We start from the raw sequence: 19,946 nt of genomic DNA, 5'->3' as shown, positions 1-19,946 counted from the left end.
ACTCAAGTTCTTTCACGTTTTCTGCTCTAGATAAAGCAAAGATTAGTGGAGCCATGTATTTATTACTGCATCTGCTTCAGCTTTGTTTCTCCAGTTGCTCACTGTAGCTCAGGAATAAAACCTCTCAGGATGAAACAAAACCCAGAAGGAATCTGAGGGTTTTACCCTGCTGTCTGGGGTGCTTGCATACTAGCCTAACGACACTCCCACACAGATTTTGCTGTGCAGATTTTGGACTGCTGGGCTCTTTTCCTGCAACTGTCACTGTTTAGTTTATACCAAAATTGCCTTTCATGTATGGGTTTGTTTCTATGCGGAGTAATTTCTACTGAATTCAGAATAAAGATCTAATTTCAACTAATGGAAAAGTGAAAGTGTATGAAACCTATTGCTAAAAAATTTCTTACCATGCTGTTCAGTTATTTTATGGATAATACAAAATCAGAATAAAGAAAAATTGTGGTCAGACTTTCTAGTGACAATGTTTAACCAAAATATACATAGACCTTACATGCCAAAAATGTTTCCGTTTCCACAGAATTAGCCATTTCATAAAAAAATGAGTTGTTCTTACCTACTATGGAGAGAATGACAACCACAAAATCAAAAATGTTCCAGCCTATAGTAAAGTAGTAATGGCGAAGTGAAATCAATTTCAGGACACATTCTCCAGTGAAAAGTACAATGAAGACCAGGTTAATCCAGTATAAAATGTTTTCCATGTCTTCACTCTGATCATCTGTTTCTACCATCATTGTGACCATGTTAAGGCAGATGAGTATCATGATACTGATATCAAATGCTTGTTTTGTTACAAAATCAAAGACCATGCCTTGGAATTTGTTCTAAGGGGGGAAAAACAAGATTCATTACAATATGCATCATGTAAAATTTCTTTTTAAAAATTGCTACCTATTATTTAAATCAAATATGAAGAGTGTTTCACATCTTCCATGAAGTCCTCCTCTATTTGTATGAATTTTCCAGCTTGTTCATGTAACACAAATTGAATAGAAATGCAACTACTGTGTTTATAAGCATTAAAGGGATGATTTCAAAATATGCATGGTGCATTTTTTCAAAGCTACAAAGGAGACTTTGCTGCCCTGAACTAGTTTGCTGTAACCTTTTATGACATAGACTATTAACTGAATGCTTAGTTGGCAAAATTTAAAAAAAAAAATGGGATGGGAGTGGGAGGTCGGCTAGGCAGGATGAGAGTTAATAGCACTTAATTTGCGAGAAAACTTGTCAAGCCCCGAGTTCAGTGGTCTTCATGCCACCAAAACCACCTTTAAAAAAAATCTTCCATTTTTCAGCTTTAGAGACCAGAATTTACTGATGACTGGACTTGCCACTGAGCGGGTTCCACAATTCGAAGTAGAACTGTGGAGCTGGAATCACTCTGCCCCAGCCAAACCCTGCTCTGTAGTGCTAGGGTAGCCCTGCTCAGGAGAGCAAACCATTGTATGGATTGTGCAACAGGAATGTGAGGGGCAAAAGGACTTTTTTTCAGGCAATGATACAGTAACTTGCCCCTATAAAGCAGTTTCAGAGTCTTCCTTGATGATTGAAAAAGCCTGTGCCCTAAGGCTTTCACATATTTTGACAAATACACTACCACATTTAATTGTTCTAGTCAAATCAGTGTTTTGAAAAAAATGTCACATAAAATGTCATTGCCATCAGCAGAGAGAAAATGAGGGGGGAAAAAGGAGAGGGTAGAGTCCTCCATATTCAGACCAGAAAAGTGAAAAAAATTGATTTCAGGTGAATAAGGCTTTTCTTACATCACTTGCTTTTTTAGCTTACAGCTTAATTCAGACTAAGGTATAATTGAAACAATCCAATTTTTAAATAAATGTAAAAATAAGAGTAAAGACTTTTATTCTTACTGCTGGTCGAGGTATAGGCTTTTGTGGTTTCTTTGAACCCAATTTTTTCATTGCATTGTAGTATTTCTTCTGTTCTTCTGTCATAAAAATGTCTTGACCTCCAAAGTAAACCAAAGAGACAAAAACTGGTTACAATCATGTATCTCTATTGATTACTTATAAACAAAGATACTGAATAGCAGTAATCATTCTTGTTCACATTCTCATCTGTGGGAAAAGTTAGGACAGACATAAAAATCCCCTTTTATCATGATTATTAGTACTTTGGTACTTTACATATTCCACTCTTAATGTTTAGGATGTATTTTTGAGAGGCTCTTGAACTCGCATTGTTTGTGGTAGACCTCTGTTTTTCATTGGGAAGAGAGGAGGTACAGAGGAAGGAGAGGGGCTTTTTCTTTGTTCTCCTAAATTCCATCACTTATGACAGAGGTACAAACTAATACAATATTCCAATCCCCTTCTCTTGTTTTTCCTCTAGAGTAAATTTTGGCAAAATTTCAGAACTGGCATCTATGATACCAAAGGAGAATTAGAAGGTATCTAGATGGTCATATTTCACAATCTCTTCTTCTCCCTCCACTGGGGCAGGATTTGAAGCAGGAGATCCTGGAAATACTATGTGGAACAGTAGAAAATAAAAGCCAGCTTCTCTCCATCTCAACCCATTTCAGCACATGGATCCAAAAGTGTTTTCACCATTCCAATAATACTCTGTGTAGCCAGATACTTTAGTTAAGTTCTGCAGCTGAAAGATCGATACTTTTTGAGGCAGCGTTGACAAAGTACGAAGACCAAAGAGTACAAATAAAGATAATACAATGTTTATTACTAGAGTTCAGAAATCTCAACTGCTGAGCTCTGAGGCATGAAGGTAGTATAGCGAAGAGGGTTTATAGCTACCTTTAGCTATTTCAATGGTTAGCCTTCTTATGAGTCTATTATAGACTCCAGCCCCAAATTCACATCTTTACAAAGATACATTGGGTATTTCACTAATCATGGACAGACATATATTGTCACTTGTCCATCAAACCCTCATAAAGCCAAATCATAAGCTTGGATTATTTAATGTATTTAATATGCAGAGCACATATTAATTTATCATAGAATGAAAACATAGTATTTTATGAATAAAGTTATTGTGTGTGGACCAAAAATAAGCATTTTTTTAGCTTTCTTTTCAGAATAATGATGAAGTACTTATCTTCTTTTTCTGCTGGTTGAAATTGTCTATGATGACACCAATGAAAAGGTTCAAGGTAAAGAATGATCCAAAGATGATAAAGATGACAAAGTAAAGATACATGTACAGGTTATCTTCATACTTAGGCTGATCCAAAACCTGCAAAAAAAGGCATAGAAACTAAGCCCTAGTTTGACTGGGGCAGAATCAAATATCTGCTGAATAGAATTTAGGGCTCTCTCACTCTGATCTTTGCTTCTTATGGTCAAGTTCCCACATACCTATGCCACTGATCTTCAATCTATGACGCTACATTCTTGAAAAATAACTTTGCTATCAAACTGGATATTTCATTTTAAAAAATTTAACTGGCCTATATGAGCGTAGAATACATACCGAAGACACAATTGGTTTAAACTAGTATAGTACTATCTGCCTGAGTCTATAGACAACCAGAAACACCAGCTCGTAAAGCTGCAAACTTTTCTGTATATCTCACGGGAGGCTCCTGATGAGGGCTTGTGGAGCTTTCACTGCTATAGGTACTTAGGAGACTGCCCTGGATTATGGAAGAGAGGCCTCCAAGCCATGTTGAGATAAAGTATATTTTCTAAGCATATTTACTATACTACAACAGGCGTCCTGCTGTCAGTATAGCTTACCAAAAAAGCTAGAGCTTTACTAGTATAGTTTATTCTGTTGTCTACTTAGAACTAGAGGACAACTTGCACCAAGGGAGCAAGGGGAGGGCAAACTGGTATGAAAATGCACAGGCTGAGTTAAGAATAGGAACTGTGCCCTGAAGAAAGGTCTCAGGCAGCTTGCACACCACAGTGGAAGTCTTAACTTTAAAAAAATATCAATGTTACAGAAAATCATCTCTAAGATGTGTATTAGTGTCTGTTTCCAAATGTAAATAATGTCTCAATGCACATAATGACAGGAAGAAAAGGCATTTCATGGCAATAGTTAAGTCTGCTGTGGAATTGAGGAAATTTGGTCTGATGGCACCATAGAGAACATGGAATCCTTTAGGACTACTTCTCTGCTTTCCTTGTCTCTTGTATTTTTCCTATGGTTTCCATTTTCTTTAACTACAAAACTATAAAAACAACTCGTTCTCTCATTTTTACTGTTATTTCTGAAAGATGTTAAAATTACATTCTTAAATCTTGGAGCTCTACAGTCAAAACAAATGGAGTCAAGGGACTATACTTACATTACGAGAATCAACAGCTGCGTACATGATATCCATCCATCCTTTAAAAGTAGCCTGTAAACAGAATACTGGTGTTTACCTCAAGCTTTTCCTGGAAAATGGCTTGTCATAAACATTGTTTAAGAGCTGAAGGCTAAGTGTCTTTAGGGCTCATCATAAACACCAGCACAGTGCAATGTTAATAGGTGACTCTTGCCTTCTATTGTATGTTTTATTCTTATATGAGAATGTCAAGCAAATTCTGACTATAGGGGACACAGCATGTATTAAGAACTTTTATCAATTATGAGTAATATCTGATATCTATGGGACCTGATGAGATGCATCCCAGAGTCCTGAGGGAATTGGCTGATGTAGTTGCCAAGCCACTCTCCATGATCTTTGAAAAGTCATGGCAGTCAGCTGAAGTCCCTGGTGACAGGAAAAAGGGAAACATTACACCCATTTTTAAAAAGGGTAGAAAGGAGGACCCTGGGAATTACTGCCCTGTCAGCCTCAGCTCTGTGCCTGGGAAGGTCATGGAACAGATCCTCCTAGAAGCTATGCTAAGGCACATGGAAGACAAGGAGGTGATTTGAGACAGCCAGCATGGCTTTACCAGAGGCAAGTCCTGCCTGACCAACCTGGTGGCTTTCTACAATGGAGTGACTGCATCAGTGGACAAGGGGAGAGCTACGGATATCATCTATCTGGACTTCTGCAAGGCCTTTGACATGGTCCCCCACAACATCCTTCACTCTAACTTGGAGAGATATGGATTTGATGGGTGGACTGTTCGGTGGATAAGGAACTGGCTGGATGGTCGCATCCAGAGGGTAGTGGTCAATGGCTCGATGTCCAGATGGAGAGGGGTCACAAGTGGTGTCCCTCAGGGATCCGTTCTGGGACAAGTGCTGTTCAATATCTTCATCAATGATTTAGACAGTAGGATCAAGTGCAACCTCAGCAAGTTTGCCGATGACACCAAGAGTGGTGCGGTCAACATGCCAGAGGGACAGGATATCACCCAGAGGGACGTGGATGAGCTAGAGAGGTGGGCCCAAGCAAACCTTATGAAGTTCAACAAGGCCAAGTGCAAGGTCCTACACTTGGGTCAGGACTATCAATACAGGCTGGGGGATGACGTGATACACAGCAGCACTGTGGAAAAGGACTTGGGGGTACTGGTGGATGAAAAGCTGGACATGAGCCAACAATGTGCACTTGCAGCCCAGAAGGCAAATTGCATCCTGGGCTACATCAAAAGAACCATGGCCAGCAGATCGAGAGAGGTGATTCTCCCCCTCTACTCTGCTCTCGTGAGACCCCACCTGGAGCCCTAAGCACAAGAATGACATGGACCTGTTACAGCGGGTCCAGAGGAGGCCCATGAAGATGATCAAAGGGCTGGAGCACCTCTCCTATGAAGACAGGCTGAGAGAGTTGGGTTTGTTCAGCCTGGAGAAGAGAAGGCTCTGAGGAGACCTTATAGCAGCCTTCCAGTACCTGAAGGGGACCTGCAGAAAAGCTGGGGAGGGGCTGTTTGCAAGGGCATGTAGCGATAGGATGAGGGGCAACGGTTTTAAACTAGAGCAGGGTAGGTTTAGATTAGACATTAGGAAGAAGTTCTTTACAACGAGGGTGGTGAGACACTGGAACAAGCTGCCCAGAGAGGTGGTGGAGGCCCCATCCCTGGAGACATTCAAGGCCAGGCTTGATGAGGCTCTGAGCAACCTGATCTCATTGAAGATGTGCCTGCTTACTGCAAGGGGGTTGGACTAGATCCTTGCATCAAAAGAAGCATGGCCAGCAGGTCAAGGGAGGTGATTCTGCCCCTCTACTCTGCTCTGGTGAGACACTACCAGGAGTACTGCGTCCAGCTCTGGAGCCCTCAGCACAGGAAAGACATGGACCTGTTGGAGCAGGTCCAGAGGAAGGACACAAAAATGATCAGAGGGATGGAGCACCTCTCCTATGAGGACCGGCTTAGAGAGTTGGGGTTGTTCAGCCTGGAGAAGAGAAGGCTCCAGGGAGACCTTATTGCAGCCTTACAGTATATAAAGGGGGCTTATAAGAAAGATGGGGACAAACTTTTTAGCAGGCCTGTTGTGATAGGACAAGGGGTAATGGTTTTAAACTAAAAGAGGGTGGATTTAGACTAGATATAAGGAAGAAATTTTTCACAATGAGGGTGATGAAACACTGGCACAGGTTGCCCAGAGAGGTGGTCAATGCCCCATCCCTGGAAACATTCAAGGCCAGGCTGGATGGGACTCTGAGCAACCTGATCTAGTTGAAGATGTCCCTGCTCATTGCAGAGGGGTTGGAGTAGGGACCCTTAAAGGTCCCTTCCAACCCAAGCTATTCTATGAAAGAAACAACGAAAAATTACTTTTTACTGTTACAAGTAAAAATAGAGATATAGAAATAGAAATTAAGGAGTGGTGACTTACCACTTGAAGCAGAGAAAGATAACCAAGGCCTACATTATCAAAGTTAACCTTCACATTCTTCCATCGGGCAGTTTCATTGTTTTTTATGAGCTCCTCACATTGACTGTAGTTGTTGATTTGGCTGATATCAAACCTCTCATCAGTTGTAGTGTTAACACAGTAGTAAAATTTTCCAGCAAATAGATTTACTCCCATGATACTGAAGATCAGCCAGAATATAAGGCAAACAAGCAGCACATTCATAATGGATGGAATCGCTCCTAAGAGGGCATTCACAACCACCTAGAGTACAAATGAAACCAAAGAAAGACTGTGTAAGAACACAGGCATCAGTATCTTACAAACACTTCATCAACTTTTCTTAAATGTAACACTTTATTTTAATTCTAATATCTGTGTTACACTTTTTTAATTGTTGAGAATAACAAGTAAGAAAAGCAGTATAGAGGAAAGATAAAATGTCAACATAACTAGAAGGAAAAACATAAAAACAGTAGCAAATGGTAGCTTTAAAGAATGGGAAAAAACACCAAACAGGTAAAATGAACTAAAAAGAAAAAAAAAAAACACCAGAAAAAATCAGCATTTATTAATTCTTTTTAGAATATTTACTTAATGTATATCTGCAAAACCATATCCATAATATTTCTAATGACTGACTGCATCAAACACAACAAACTTTTTTCTATTACATGTTTACCAGATAAACAGTCTGAATCAATATTGCTGAGGAAATTTTTAAAAGTAATTTTAAGACTTCTTTTAAATAAAAGAAAACTCAGGGATGTATGTACGTTCATTTCGATGGTCATATATAAAATCCTAAAAGCAGACACATTCAAACCAGGAAACCAGCTGAGTATCTGAACACAAAAGCTGGTAGCATTCAGGCAAGTGGCAGGTAAGACTTGAAGAAGGATGAGACTTGATTTAATTCCCAAATGAATTTTGGGGAAAATCAGTCTTCAGGAAAGAAAATCATGAAGAGTTCACGTATGATGATGAACGATGATTAAAACCACACCAGAATAAAAATAAAATAGTAAAGAAAATAAAATTAGGGAGAAAGTAGGTCCATTGTGAATGAGAATGATTTATTTAATGATTAAATTGATGAACTGCTAAATTAGTTAACTTGTATTTTAAATCTGTTTGTAAGTAAGTCTAACAATGTAAAATTTAATAACTATGGAGTCCTGCTGCCAATTTTGCCAAAACAACTGAATCAGATCCTTAAAACCTAATGAAGTTTTCATTTTAAAAATGCAGGACATAGGTATTACACAGATTAGATTATTTATAATTAATTTAGATTATATGATGTAGGTACTACAACAGATCCTCTAGCATACTGTGCTATTTGTTTCTATTTGGAATACAAATATGTAGGTTAAGCCTTTAAAATATTTTGGCATTACATTTATATCTACAATTAATAGGTTCCATAGAATCAATTACTTGTAAAATTAGTCATCTAGGTAGATCACCTTTCATTCCTTGCCATTTTACAGAATAGAAAATAAAACCTTTGAATGTTAAAGTAGGTGATGAACCACCACCATTCATACCACATAGCAGACTTGGTCTGAAGGAAAGGAGAAATACTTTTTTTGCTTTCAGGGCTCCATTCCTGCCAAAACAATACCTCTTTGGGATGATACACACTTTGGACAATATTTGATATCCTTTGGGACTTCAGTGAAATTGCTGTGATGTTACATTTAGGAGCTGGACCAAATGAGGTTACTTTCAATGTCAATTACTCAATGACTCTATAAAACCACAGGATAGATGATGAAGTCCAAAGCTTCCATGCTTTTTTTTTTTGCCACATATTTTAAATCATGTGTTGTATTAAGTCTTTATTTCTAATGGGAAATTAAAAAAAAAATCTAAATAGTTTCTTACTCATACTAAAAATTTCCTTAGCAATACCTATTATAAATCAATAAGCAGAAATAATATCGCATTTTATCACTCATCAGCTGGGTTAGAGGATTCCCTCACTAATGGATAAATCTCTTCTGACTATTTCAACAGTGCTGTCTTATGTTTACAGACCCGTACTCTCAGCTTTGTAATGACATGGCTCTGGAAGGCCATGAGGAGTAGTTTGACCCAAACAAATGAATAGTTTAATAATAATGCTGAAGTAGTTTAAATTGGAAATCCATTAATTCACTGATTTTAGTGGGAAGTTTGATTGGAATAATAAATGGCAAAATTTTTTCCCAATTTGGGAATATTTTCCAAATGTATATTAGTTTTTTTACATTATTTTTATTTATATATTATTTATTTATATTTATAATTTATAAAGTTATCTCAGTTTTTCTACTTAAAAATATAAGTAGATTTCTTAAATGTAATAATATCATCCAACAGGAATAATTATTGAGATGTAAAGGGATAGTTAATGAAGTGAAAATATTTGTCCTCGAGCTTTCAGTCTCATTACACCCAAGAATGCTGTTCCTCTTTCTGCTACAGCTGCAGGTCCCCTTATGTTATTCTTTCTTTGTTCTTTCTTTAATTGCTGGATTTCTACAGCTAACCTACTTTCTCTGTTTTCAGTCTGAGCCCTGAAGCTATAGGGGGACCAGCTTGTAATATGAATCATTTGAAGACACTGAAAACATACTGGTGAACATCACTGAAAACACTGATCCAGACACCTCCTAGCTTCCATTGGGAGTAGGGGTGTGAGAAAACAGGGCAAGGCCTGACAGCAAGTGAAAGCAGGGAAAGCATTAGAAAGACATTAAAAGCATCGTTTACTGGTTGAAAAAAGGTAGTATGTGCCTAGCACCACGTAGCAGTGAGTGATACTGCTTGGGACAGAGCATAGACAGATTAATTATACTCCCAAAGCCTGCTTTCCTGAAGCTGCAAGTGCAAATTAAAGTGTATTTGCCCTAGCAATAGTAGTGGTGGGAAGATGCAGGTGAAACATCATGTTTTCCACAGGGGTAATGTTTTCTATTAATTATTACTTTGGACAGGCACAAGTCCTGATCCTAGAGAATAGTATGTTGGATTAAAAATCTTAGATGTGTCAAATGGCATTTCTTGCTTGTATATAGGAAATATAATGCTCACTAGAAGTAATTTGGTGGCCAAGAAAGCATCGTGGTTTGTATCAAAAGTAGTGTGGCCAGTAAGACTAGGGAAGTGATTGTCCCCCTGTACTCGGTGCTGGTGAGGCCGCACCTCAAGTATTGCGTTTGGTTTTGGGCCCCTCACAGCAAGAAAGACATTGAGGTGCTGGAGCATGTCCAGAGAAGGGCAGTGAAGCTGGTGAAGAGTCTAGAGCACAAGTGTTATGAGGAGCGGCTGAGGGAACTGGGATTGTTTAGCCTGGAGAAAGGGAGGCTGAGGGGAGGCCTTACCGCTCTCTATAACTACCTGAAAGAAGGCTGTAGCAAGATGGGTGTTGGTTTCTTCTCGCAAGCAACAAGCAATCAGACAAGAGGAAACAGCCTCAAGTTGCACCAGGGGAGGTTTAGACTGGATATTAGGAAAAAATTCTTCACTGAAAGGGTTTGTTAAGCATTAGAATAGTCTGTCCAGGGAAGCGGTTGAGTGACCATCCCTAGAGGTCTTTAAAAGACATGTAGATGTGCTGCTTAGGGACATGGTTTAGCGGTGGTCTTGGCAGTGTTAGGTTAACAATTGGACTTGATGATCTTAAATGTCTTTTCCAACCTAAATTATTCTGTGATTCTATGATTCTAATTTTAAGTGCCTATCCAAATATGCGCACCATACTATATTGTCATATTTTCAGGTCATAGATGTTAAACACCAATGAAATTACTGTTATGAACAGATATCTTGAATTTCCATGTATCAGACCTTAAAATCTTCTCATACTAATTTCTTCACCAACTTGAGCTACTGTATCTTTAAAGACATTGAGCCTGAAATTAATTACTTTAAATAAGGCAAAATTCATTATATCCATAGAAAAATTTCAATGGTTAATTGCCTAACTCATAAAAATATAGGTCACATTTCTACTTTGAAGTTATATAACTTTATCCATTACTTTTTATTATATCTTTTGCTAAAGTTATAAATCTCTGCCTTATCTGGGTATTTTACAGAAAGATACAGTTAGCAGATCAGGATCAAATCAGCAGGTAAAGTTTACACCAACATGGAAGTTATAGGATTGAAAATTACCCATAAACTTTCATGACAAAGTGATTGCTTTTTCCTTGCCACATTAAATTACCACCTAAGCAATTTACTGTGCATATAAAATTTTTAGTATTTTGTATTCTTTTTTTTTTTTTGTTAATCATTCTCATAAAAAAACAAGAACTAATGGGGTTTTTTTTAGAAAGATATCATTGAGGTTTTAGATAGGCCTTTTACTGATATAAGCATTGCAAATTTTCAAATTCGCTTCAGCAAAGTTCTAGAAATTTGTTGGAGGCAAGGAAGCGGTATTTTCTATTTGAATTTATAACCTTTAACGAAAGCCTGTTTCCTTTTTGGTTAAGTCTTTTACTTTCCACACACAGAGCATCACATTTTCTTCAGCTCACCAATTTGTAGTTGACTCATAAATTTGCTAATCAGCTTATAACCTGGGGTGCCAAAGATCAGTGATTGCTGCAGGGAGCTCACACAAGGATCCCTTTTAATTACAGCAATAGGGCTTCAGCTCAGGTGCATCTGCTGATTAGAGCTACGGCAATATGTCCAAGGCAGACAGATGGACCCTGAAGGTGTATGTCAGACATTTTCTTGCGACTGGAGCTAGAAATATCGACCATCTCCAATTGTTGACTACTGCCCCTAAGAGAAATATTTCTAGAGCTTTCATGTCATAGCAGAATGTGTAAGGTCTTTGACCATTCCAGTGCACTAAAGAAGCCATCTAAACTAATCAGTCTGACTTTGCACTGGAATAGACTGAGAGCCCAGCTGCGCACCTGAGGGTCTCAGCTTTGCTAACTGATACAGCAAACAGATGGGGACGGTAACTTCTCAAATATACCCAACTCTGTCAGCAAAAGTCTTCTGATATGTTTTCAGCCTGCTTAGTGCTCTATAGATTATAATCAACATTTTAAAATCAATATGGAAAGCAGTAAGCAACCAATTTAGGCCAGAAATCATAAAACCAGCTCCATCTTTGATATATTAGAAAAGTCTTAAATAGAATGCAATAGTTCTAATCCGAAAGAGAGAAGGTATTTTAACACTGCCAATTTACTTATTAATATAGGAATTAATTACAAAAATTTTAAACTGTAGCAGAAAGTCCCGATTAATATTTACAGAATAGTAGGTTAAAAGATATTTGATAGACTACATGTGGTATTCTATACTTGTATGAAATACACATGTGCATATATATGTGTGTATATGTGCACACACTTTTATGAGGAAGTATTTTTTTAAAATTGTTCTGACTATAGCAGGACTTATTTGTATGGGATAAATTCAGTTTTGTAGTAACATTGCATAGATCCATGCAGTTGATAAATCCTTGGGCCCTCCAGGAAAATATGAAATAGGATGAAAGGCCAAGGAGCCTAAATAAGTGTAACAATGTGTGCAATAACACATGAATTCATATAAGCAGATGAAGCCTTTTGCTTATATGCTAGTGATAAATGTAAAATATATAGGATGATAGTGTAGCATTTCTGCATGGATTTGTCACTGATTATTCTGCATGCATTGTTTCTGCGTATGCATGCATTATTTCAGATTCTTTCATTTTGTCTTACCCTCATCCCTTCAAATCGCGACAAGGCTCTTAGAGGTCTCAAAGCTCTTAGTGTCCTAAGGGATTTAATCGCACCAAGTTCTGAGTAGCCCAAGGCATTAGCTGTTAAGCTAACCAAAGAGACCTACACAAAAACAGAAAGGCAATATTGCTCATTCATCTTGTATATCCTTTTGATACATATGGTGGGAATGATGTGTGCCCTGAACTTCTCAAGAAGATTCAAGGCTGGACCTCTTTCTCCAGGAATCCCTCTATAATGCAGAAAGATCTTTAAAGTCAGACAAAGTAGAATAAAAGTATATTCTAGGTACCTGTTGATGAAATCATGTTGGTAGAATGGTATAAAAATGCCTTCTAAATTCACATAAACCAGTCAACATTTGGTGGTATTTAAAGAAAGTGAAGTCACATGGAAAAAGAAAACTCCCAAAGGTTGGGTGAATTGGAATGGTCAATTTAGGTCAGGACTTCCCATGATATCTTCAGAACTTGATGAGAATGTAAAAGCTCTCAAAAACCACATCCACACCTGGCCTTTTGTCAAATGTAACTTTCTAGTGTCCATAAAATCTTATTCAACAGCCATAGCTATCAGTGCTGTTCAGATTTAACCAGACTAATCAAGACTGATAACCAACTGTTTGTTAGACAATGGCAGAAGCTTCATTGTTAGGCATATCCACACTTCATTACATTCCCTGTGACTCCTTTAACCACTTCATCAATTCTGGCTTGCATAACGCTGGTCTGGTCTGCAGGCAGATGAGTAAATAAACTAGAATAGCTGTAAAATAAATAATACAATTATCTTTCATCAATAATCGTTAGAAATCTATCTATAGTAAACCATTGGGAAGGAGTGGCCCTAGTAAAGAAAAAAAAAATAACCATCATTTATTTCCCTCCCTCCATTTAATGCCCTTCCCTTCCATCCTTAGTGTTGTCTCTTAATACTTTCTTTTAAAAATTAATCTTTTTGCTTTGTTATCTCAATCCTCTGATTAAAGATTAAAAAAAATGCATCCGAGATTAATTTTTTCCATTAAATAAATCGCATCAGGGTAAGGTTGCCATGAAAAATTAATGAAGTTCACAGAAGTAACTAAACCACAGATTACTGAATAAGAATTAAACATTTGTTGATAAATACAATAAACATAATGACAGTGTAAAGCCTTGTCCACAGTGTCTCTCTAAAGCTCTACTGGTCATAGCAATTTATATATCTGAAGATTGAGCCAATAAATGTTTTACAATGGTGCAGACTCAACCACAGAATACTAAGTGTGCATATAGCAACGTTTTATCATAGGATCTGCAATGCTGGTATGGATTTAAAAGCTATAATGCTTTCCAGGCTCTGCATAGTAAAGACTACATAGTCTATCATATCATTGTAGTTTTAGTGAGATACAGACATAGCGATTTCTACAGAATTCTGCTGCTTTTCTGAATGAGCAAACAAGTGATTCGAGGCAAATTCTTACCTTGTATTGCAGGGGAATTTCATATACGGAACTGAGAGATGCCCTACTAGCACAGACAGATGTAGTCAGGCTATTGGGGATGGAAGGAAAATGGATGTCTGCTATATGGTTAAAGATCTGTAGATTTCCATTTATGCTACCCAGTACTGTGCATACATTGTTGAGCACGTAGACTTGAAATTACAATGCACTTCTCACTAGGTCTCCTTCAGATACTGTATATCTGCTCCTTGGTGGTGCAGCCTTTTGAAAATCATTTGGGAACCCATTCCAACAGAGCTCATCTACAGTTCTCCAAGTGTCTCTTTAAGGCTGCCCATGGGATGCAGTGAAAAGTGCAAGAGTACTGAACAGTACAATGGAACTGAGCGTTCCTAGGAGTATTTTCCTTTCCTATTACATAGAGAAAGTGACAGGACACTTAAAGTAATTGATTAGAATGTCAGAAACCTTTAAATAAATTACTTTGAAATATTTAAATTCCATATACAGCAAAAACTGAAGAGGATGAACAATATCCTTTCCACACTGTGAAAAAAAATAGTAAAAAGCATAATTTCAATAAAGCGTTACAACGCCATAAAACTAAAGAATATCAACAAAATATCTCTAGAGTAATAAGTGTATCTAAATACTTCTTCTTTTTGAACAGAATTATAAACCATACCACAGCAACAGTTTTAAAATAGAGTTTCCATTGAGTAGAACAGAAAACTTATCCTGAAAACATAATATTCTGATTTTTAGTGCCTGTCAAACAGGACATGAAAAAGAATACATACATCAACAATCAGGAAGTCCAGCCAGCACCACGCATTAGTGAAATAGGTTTGAAAGCCATAAGCCACCCATTTTAAAAGCATTTCCAGAATGAAGATATAAGTAAAAACTTTGTCAGCATATTCCAGCATGGTCTTGATAGTTTTACGTTGCTCTATGTATATATCTTCAAATGCCTGTGAAAGAGATTTTTGAAGGTATAATTAAATGTCTTTACAATTTGCAGTGTGGTATAAAGTAGCCAAGAAAGAATTTGAATTGGAAAGATATATGTGACAATAAGGCATATATCCTTCTGTCAAGCAAAACTTCTGCTTTCACTCCATACTGTAGTTGTTTCATAAAGCTGGGTCCAAACACAATATTCAGCTTTTAGCTGAGCTGAACAGTGATTCAAGAAACTTACTGTAATACCATTCTCCAAATCTCATTTTCATTCATTTCCCTGGATACCAATGGCTTATTGACGTAAGGATTTCCTTTGTGGTAGCTACAACTGTATATCAAAATTATATGAGGTATTTAATAATGACTCTGCGATGCAGAATTTCTGAGGAACTAATAATTGAAACCAATTTATACACAGTAACACACAAAGCAATCCTGAACAGAGATTAATAATCAAAAAAAAATTCTACAGTGACAGTGAATCACTGTGCATTGACCCAAGTGTAGCAAGTACACTATAGTTTGCTCCTCCTGTGAGGATTTAATTACTTCAGTACTTACTCAGCACACTTGATTTAACATCAATCTGGTAAAATACCTGACGGAATCACGTTGGCATCTTACATCTCAGTTTAACAATTCACGTTGCTGTTGATAACTTCCTAGCTCAGCTGTGGTTTATTTTAAATGTGTATAAAACAAAAAAAGCTATTATCATCAATACAAAGACATGTGAATACCAGCCTGATATAACTAATTTCTTATTTCCCTTAACACGACATTTTGAACTTGCCAAACATTTTGTTTCATAGCCTATGAGCAAACTCTTACGTATCCTACAGTACACACCAAATACTTGTTGATATATGTTGACATTAGAACTTTTATGAATTGGATATTAAATTCTGATATGTTACCTGCAGCTATATAATTAACTGTAATTCTAAATGCTTGCTGCTTAAAATAGACACAATAGTTCCACACTGAATTTACCAGAGCACCGCTGCTAAGAAGAATCATGAAGACAATGAAGGTCTCAAACCAGTTGTGTTCAACAATCTTATAGCAGGTTTTCCTAAGATTCCACCAGATTTTCCCCTTCCCATCTTCTACACTGACTTGACAGCATTTGAATCTCCGCACGCAGCCTAAGTGCAATAATAAATTTTCAGATGTCAGAATAAGGTAAATATTTATTAGGAATCATGATGAACAGAAGTCATTTGGCTTATTTCAGTACTACTGGAATAGATGCTTGTAAATAAGTATCTCCTATTTGATGTTTATCATTTCAATATTTGAAGTTACAGCTTGGTAACTCTTATAATACCTTCCAAAGAGAGAGAGAGAGCGAGCAAGCAAGAGAACAGTACACCTATGGCAGTACCTCTGAAGGAGTTACTAATACAAATAGAAAATACAACTATAATCACAAAGCTGCTTCTTGATTTTGTATAAAAATAGAATCCAGCCCAAATCAACACGGTTAGGTCTAATCACCTTGCATATATTTTGCTTTGCCTACCTTCTGTAAAACAAGCTTCTGGCTCCAGAGATTCTTCAGGTTCTGCTTCTGGCTGTTCCCCTTCTGGAGGTAGTCCGATATCAACTGTGCTGCCCTCTGATGAACTGGAAGCGTTTAATTTCTGTGAATGAAACCCCACATAATTATTTTTTTTAATTTTATTTATTTTGAATAAAGTCCATGTCTGAAATGCATACCAAAATATTTTGCATGTATTCCGTGCTCTGAAATTAAAATAATTTCTTATCTACAATCTATTATGCCAAATTGCTCTACCACAGGTGAGGTCACAAGATTAGAAACTACATCATGTGCATTTTCCCTATTGAAAATATTTTGATATTTTCATACAAGGAATTGCTAAAATTATTAGACTACTATTCTGAGCCACACATAAGAATTCTGAAATGAAATTTCAGTAAGTTAGGAATGGGTGCCTTCCATACTTTGCATTGTTTCATTATTCCAATCATGTGGCTGCATTTTAGATTACACTTCAGATAGCATGTATTAATATAAATAATTTTCCAACGTCATGACCAAACCAACAGCAAGCTGCACAGATGTATTTTCATGTCTCAGGTAAATGTTTTTCTATCAAGTCTGTGAAATCTAAAAAGTGTGAATATAAACTTTTCTTTTTCATTGACATGAAAACACATGTTATGAGTTGTATAGGATAGTTCAAATCTCTTTATTTCCAAAAGAGCAGCACATTACTTTAAGAGCAGTAGCTGATATTTTGCATTCTCACTTGCCAATGCATTTTCTGAATTTATTGTGCATTTTGAAACTACTTATTACTTTGGTACAGTACACATACATGTCCGATCACAATAAAAGCCACAAAAAAATCTTTATTTTTGGAAGACTAAAGTGAAAACAAACACTTTTAAACCAATACTGTCATAAACCAATCCTGCACCAATGACTCATACTGATAATATAATCCAAATCTTCAAAATTATTCTTTCAGACCATCACATTATGTTGGCAACAGACAAATATGAGTACTATAATAAGTAAAAGTAGTTTGATCATGGCATTCTATGACTCTTCTAATGTTATCACTATGTGGAGTATAACATCAGTAAAATGGCTGCATTGATAAGTAGCTAATTTTAAAAAGGGAATGATGTAAGCAGATATAGGATACAGTCTATAGGGAATTAACATTCAACAGAGAGATAGTCCATGGTAACATTAAAGATACATCTTTGCTGACACTTAAAACTTAAGTTAGAGGCATTATTCCTTTCAAACATATTTGAGAAGCTCAAAATTCTATACAGTTTTTTTGTAAAGGAAATGTAAGCAACGTAAGTATGTGAATACAGAAAGTACCATAAGACTAATGGAATTTTACACTGCAGACAATATTAAGTATGTTCTTCAAACAAGAGGAAGAGTAATTCCTTTCTCCCCCACCCTGGTTTTATCCAATCACACTGACAATATATAGTGCTGTGATTTTGACATAGGCTTAACTTCGGTTTTTTGTGTAGCATGGTGCACTATAGCCCGCATTTTAGAGGAAGACCAAACAAATGAACACATTTACTGTAGGGTATGTTATGCACATAATTTCGGTGATATCTGCACACCCATTTCCTTTATGCTTCTTTGCAAATCCCAAAGTACATATTCATATCTCATGTTTGTGCATGAGGTTTAGCATCTATGAGGCTAGGTCCAATGTACAAAAACACGGATGCACACTTTTCTGCAGATTAGTGTTAACAAATTTCCCATTGCAACATACTCAAATTATAGGTAGTGCACGGCAGTTTGGTCATTGTGGAATACTGCCTCTAAAATGGAGAAACTGGAAAGTATGGGATAAATACTGTAGTCCTCAAGTAAGGACCACAGCATTTAAACATCAATGGAAGTCAATCAGTTTAAGAAAAGGCCAGAAATATCATAAACACAAGGTACATTCCAAAGAAATTTATATATGGTGTTAAAAACTAATGTTTATCAATACAATACAGTAAATTATTTTTAAACTGAGAAGTGACTATCTGTTTGTATTATGTAGAGTTTTCTTAAAAAGTTGCTTGCATCATTCCAATCTGGACAGCATTTCTAGCAGAATGCTGTAGTAATAGCAGAGCAAACAGAAGTTATGAACTGGTTAAACCATAAGTTTGAAAGACCTACTGTCCATTCATTTACAGGAAAATTAAAGAGTTCAGTAACTCAGGTATTACGCAGTTAGTTTAATCAGCACATGTTAATTTTAAGAAAGGGTAATGAATTCCAATTACTGAAATTGCATAAGACTAACAGTTAACTCAAGATGGAAGATTAGTGATATCCACTATATGGAGAGACCAAAAAGATCAGGTAGAAAAGGTAGAAAATGATCAGTAGAACAGTCCATTATCAGGAACATCAGAAAACCATCTTTATTTATGTGGGGCAGTACGTATGGTGAGTAGTATCTTACAAGTCTCTTCTCACTGAAAATCTGGTATGCTTCTTTTAAAGAGCTGTAATAATAATCACAGGAGTTAAGCTAAACAGAAAAATCCTAAATTGAATCAACAGCAGACGATAATTGAAACACAACAATTAAATGCCTTATATCCCACTGAGGATTCAGTTACTCTTCTGTTGTTGATGTAATGGAGTATTTCCTTAGCATGCTGTTCTATTATACCAGAATTTAGCCACAACCCGATCAGTATATGAAGAAGCATATTATAAAAATTATTCAAGAAATTCAATTTATAATAATCCAGTATCATTTGGGGAAGAAAAAATTAAAAATTTTCAACAAAAATAATTACCTCTTTTTTGTTTATTTATTTGTTATTTTTAATATTGAATTTATTGTATGGCATTGCATACAATATTTATAAAATTTAGTATGCATTACAAAGACCTAGGAAGGTTTTATGATACAACTTCTTAAGATTTTACCAAATCAATTAAGCTCAATATGCTAAGAAAACTTTTCAGTAATAATCACATATTTCCACAGCAAACTTCTGCTCTGATATAAAGCAACTGACCCAGGGATGTTGTACTGATTTTTATGTACTCAACACAAAATCACCTGGGAATAGACCATGTTACTGCTAATTATGTTTTGTCCATATACTTTAATACATAGGAAGACTTCTTCTACCACTTACTGTGACTTGCCAGTGTCCACACATATGGAATCCAGCTGGACAGCTAGACTACCCCTAACTGCAGACCCTGGTATGTTAGGAATGCAGCATATGTCCCAGTTCTTTACCTTAACATATCTCAAATTTACCTTTGTACCTGATAAATTCTTCTTTGCTCTCCAGCACTATGAAAACTGGATTTAGGCAATGCTACATACTTAACACGTATACAGCTTTTTAAAAAACTGAATCTGTAGAAACAAGATAATTATCAAACACAAATGTTATCTTTGATAACATAGTAAGTCCTTTTAAAGCCTTTTTTATACCATGGCTCTAGGTTTCAGAAGTATTCAGTCACCCTTATTATGAGATATAACAGG

The 19,946-nt window shown here is 36.5% G+C and overlaps 1 protein-coding gene across 9 annotated transcripts in view; it reads right to left on the bottom strand.

The window, feature by feature from the left end:
* Positions 1–19,946, bottom strand: part of LOC128912500 (sodium channel protein type 2 subunit alpha) — a 57,219-nt gene that overhangs the window by 1,871 nt on the left and 35,402 nt on the right. For all 9 annotated transcript variants that reach the window (XM_054208519.1, XM_054208521.1, XM_054208527.1 and 6 more), the window contains exons 17-25: positions 16,442–16,562; positions 15,910–16,064; positions 14,751–14,924; positions 12,480–12,602; positions 6,733–7,014; positions 4,301–4,354; positions 3,103–3,240; positions 1,896–2,000; positions 575–845 (exon numbers count right to left, since the gene is read on the bottom strand). In XM_054208519.1, coding sequence (XP_054064494.1) covers positions 575–845; positions 1,896–2,000; positions 3,103–3,240; positions 4,301–4,354; positions 6,733–7,014; positions 12,480–12,602; positions 14,751–14,924; positions 15,910–16,064; positions 16,442–16,562 — 1,423 coding nt within the window. The remainder of the gene's footprint in view (positions 1–574; positions 846–1,895; positions 2,001–3,102; positions 3,241–4,300; positions 4,355–6,732; positions 7,015–12,479; positions 12,603–14,750; positions 14,925–15,909; positions 16,065–16,441; positions 16,563–19,946) is intronic.

This window comes from Rissa tridactyla, chromosome 7 (genome assembly GCF_028500815.1).
Source record: "Rissa tridactyla isolate bRisTri1 chromosome 7, bRisTri1.patW.cur.20221130, whole genome shotgun sequence".
In the NCBI taxonomy this organism is placed as follows: domain Eukaryota; kingdom Metazoa; phylum Chordata; class Aves; order Charadriiformes; family Laridae; genus Rissa; species Rissa tridactyla.
Note: the sequence above shows the minus strand (reverse complement) of the source record. Positions and strands in the feature narration are given on the sequence as shown.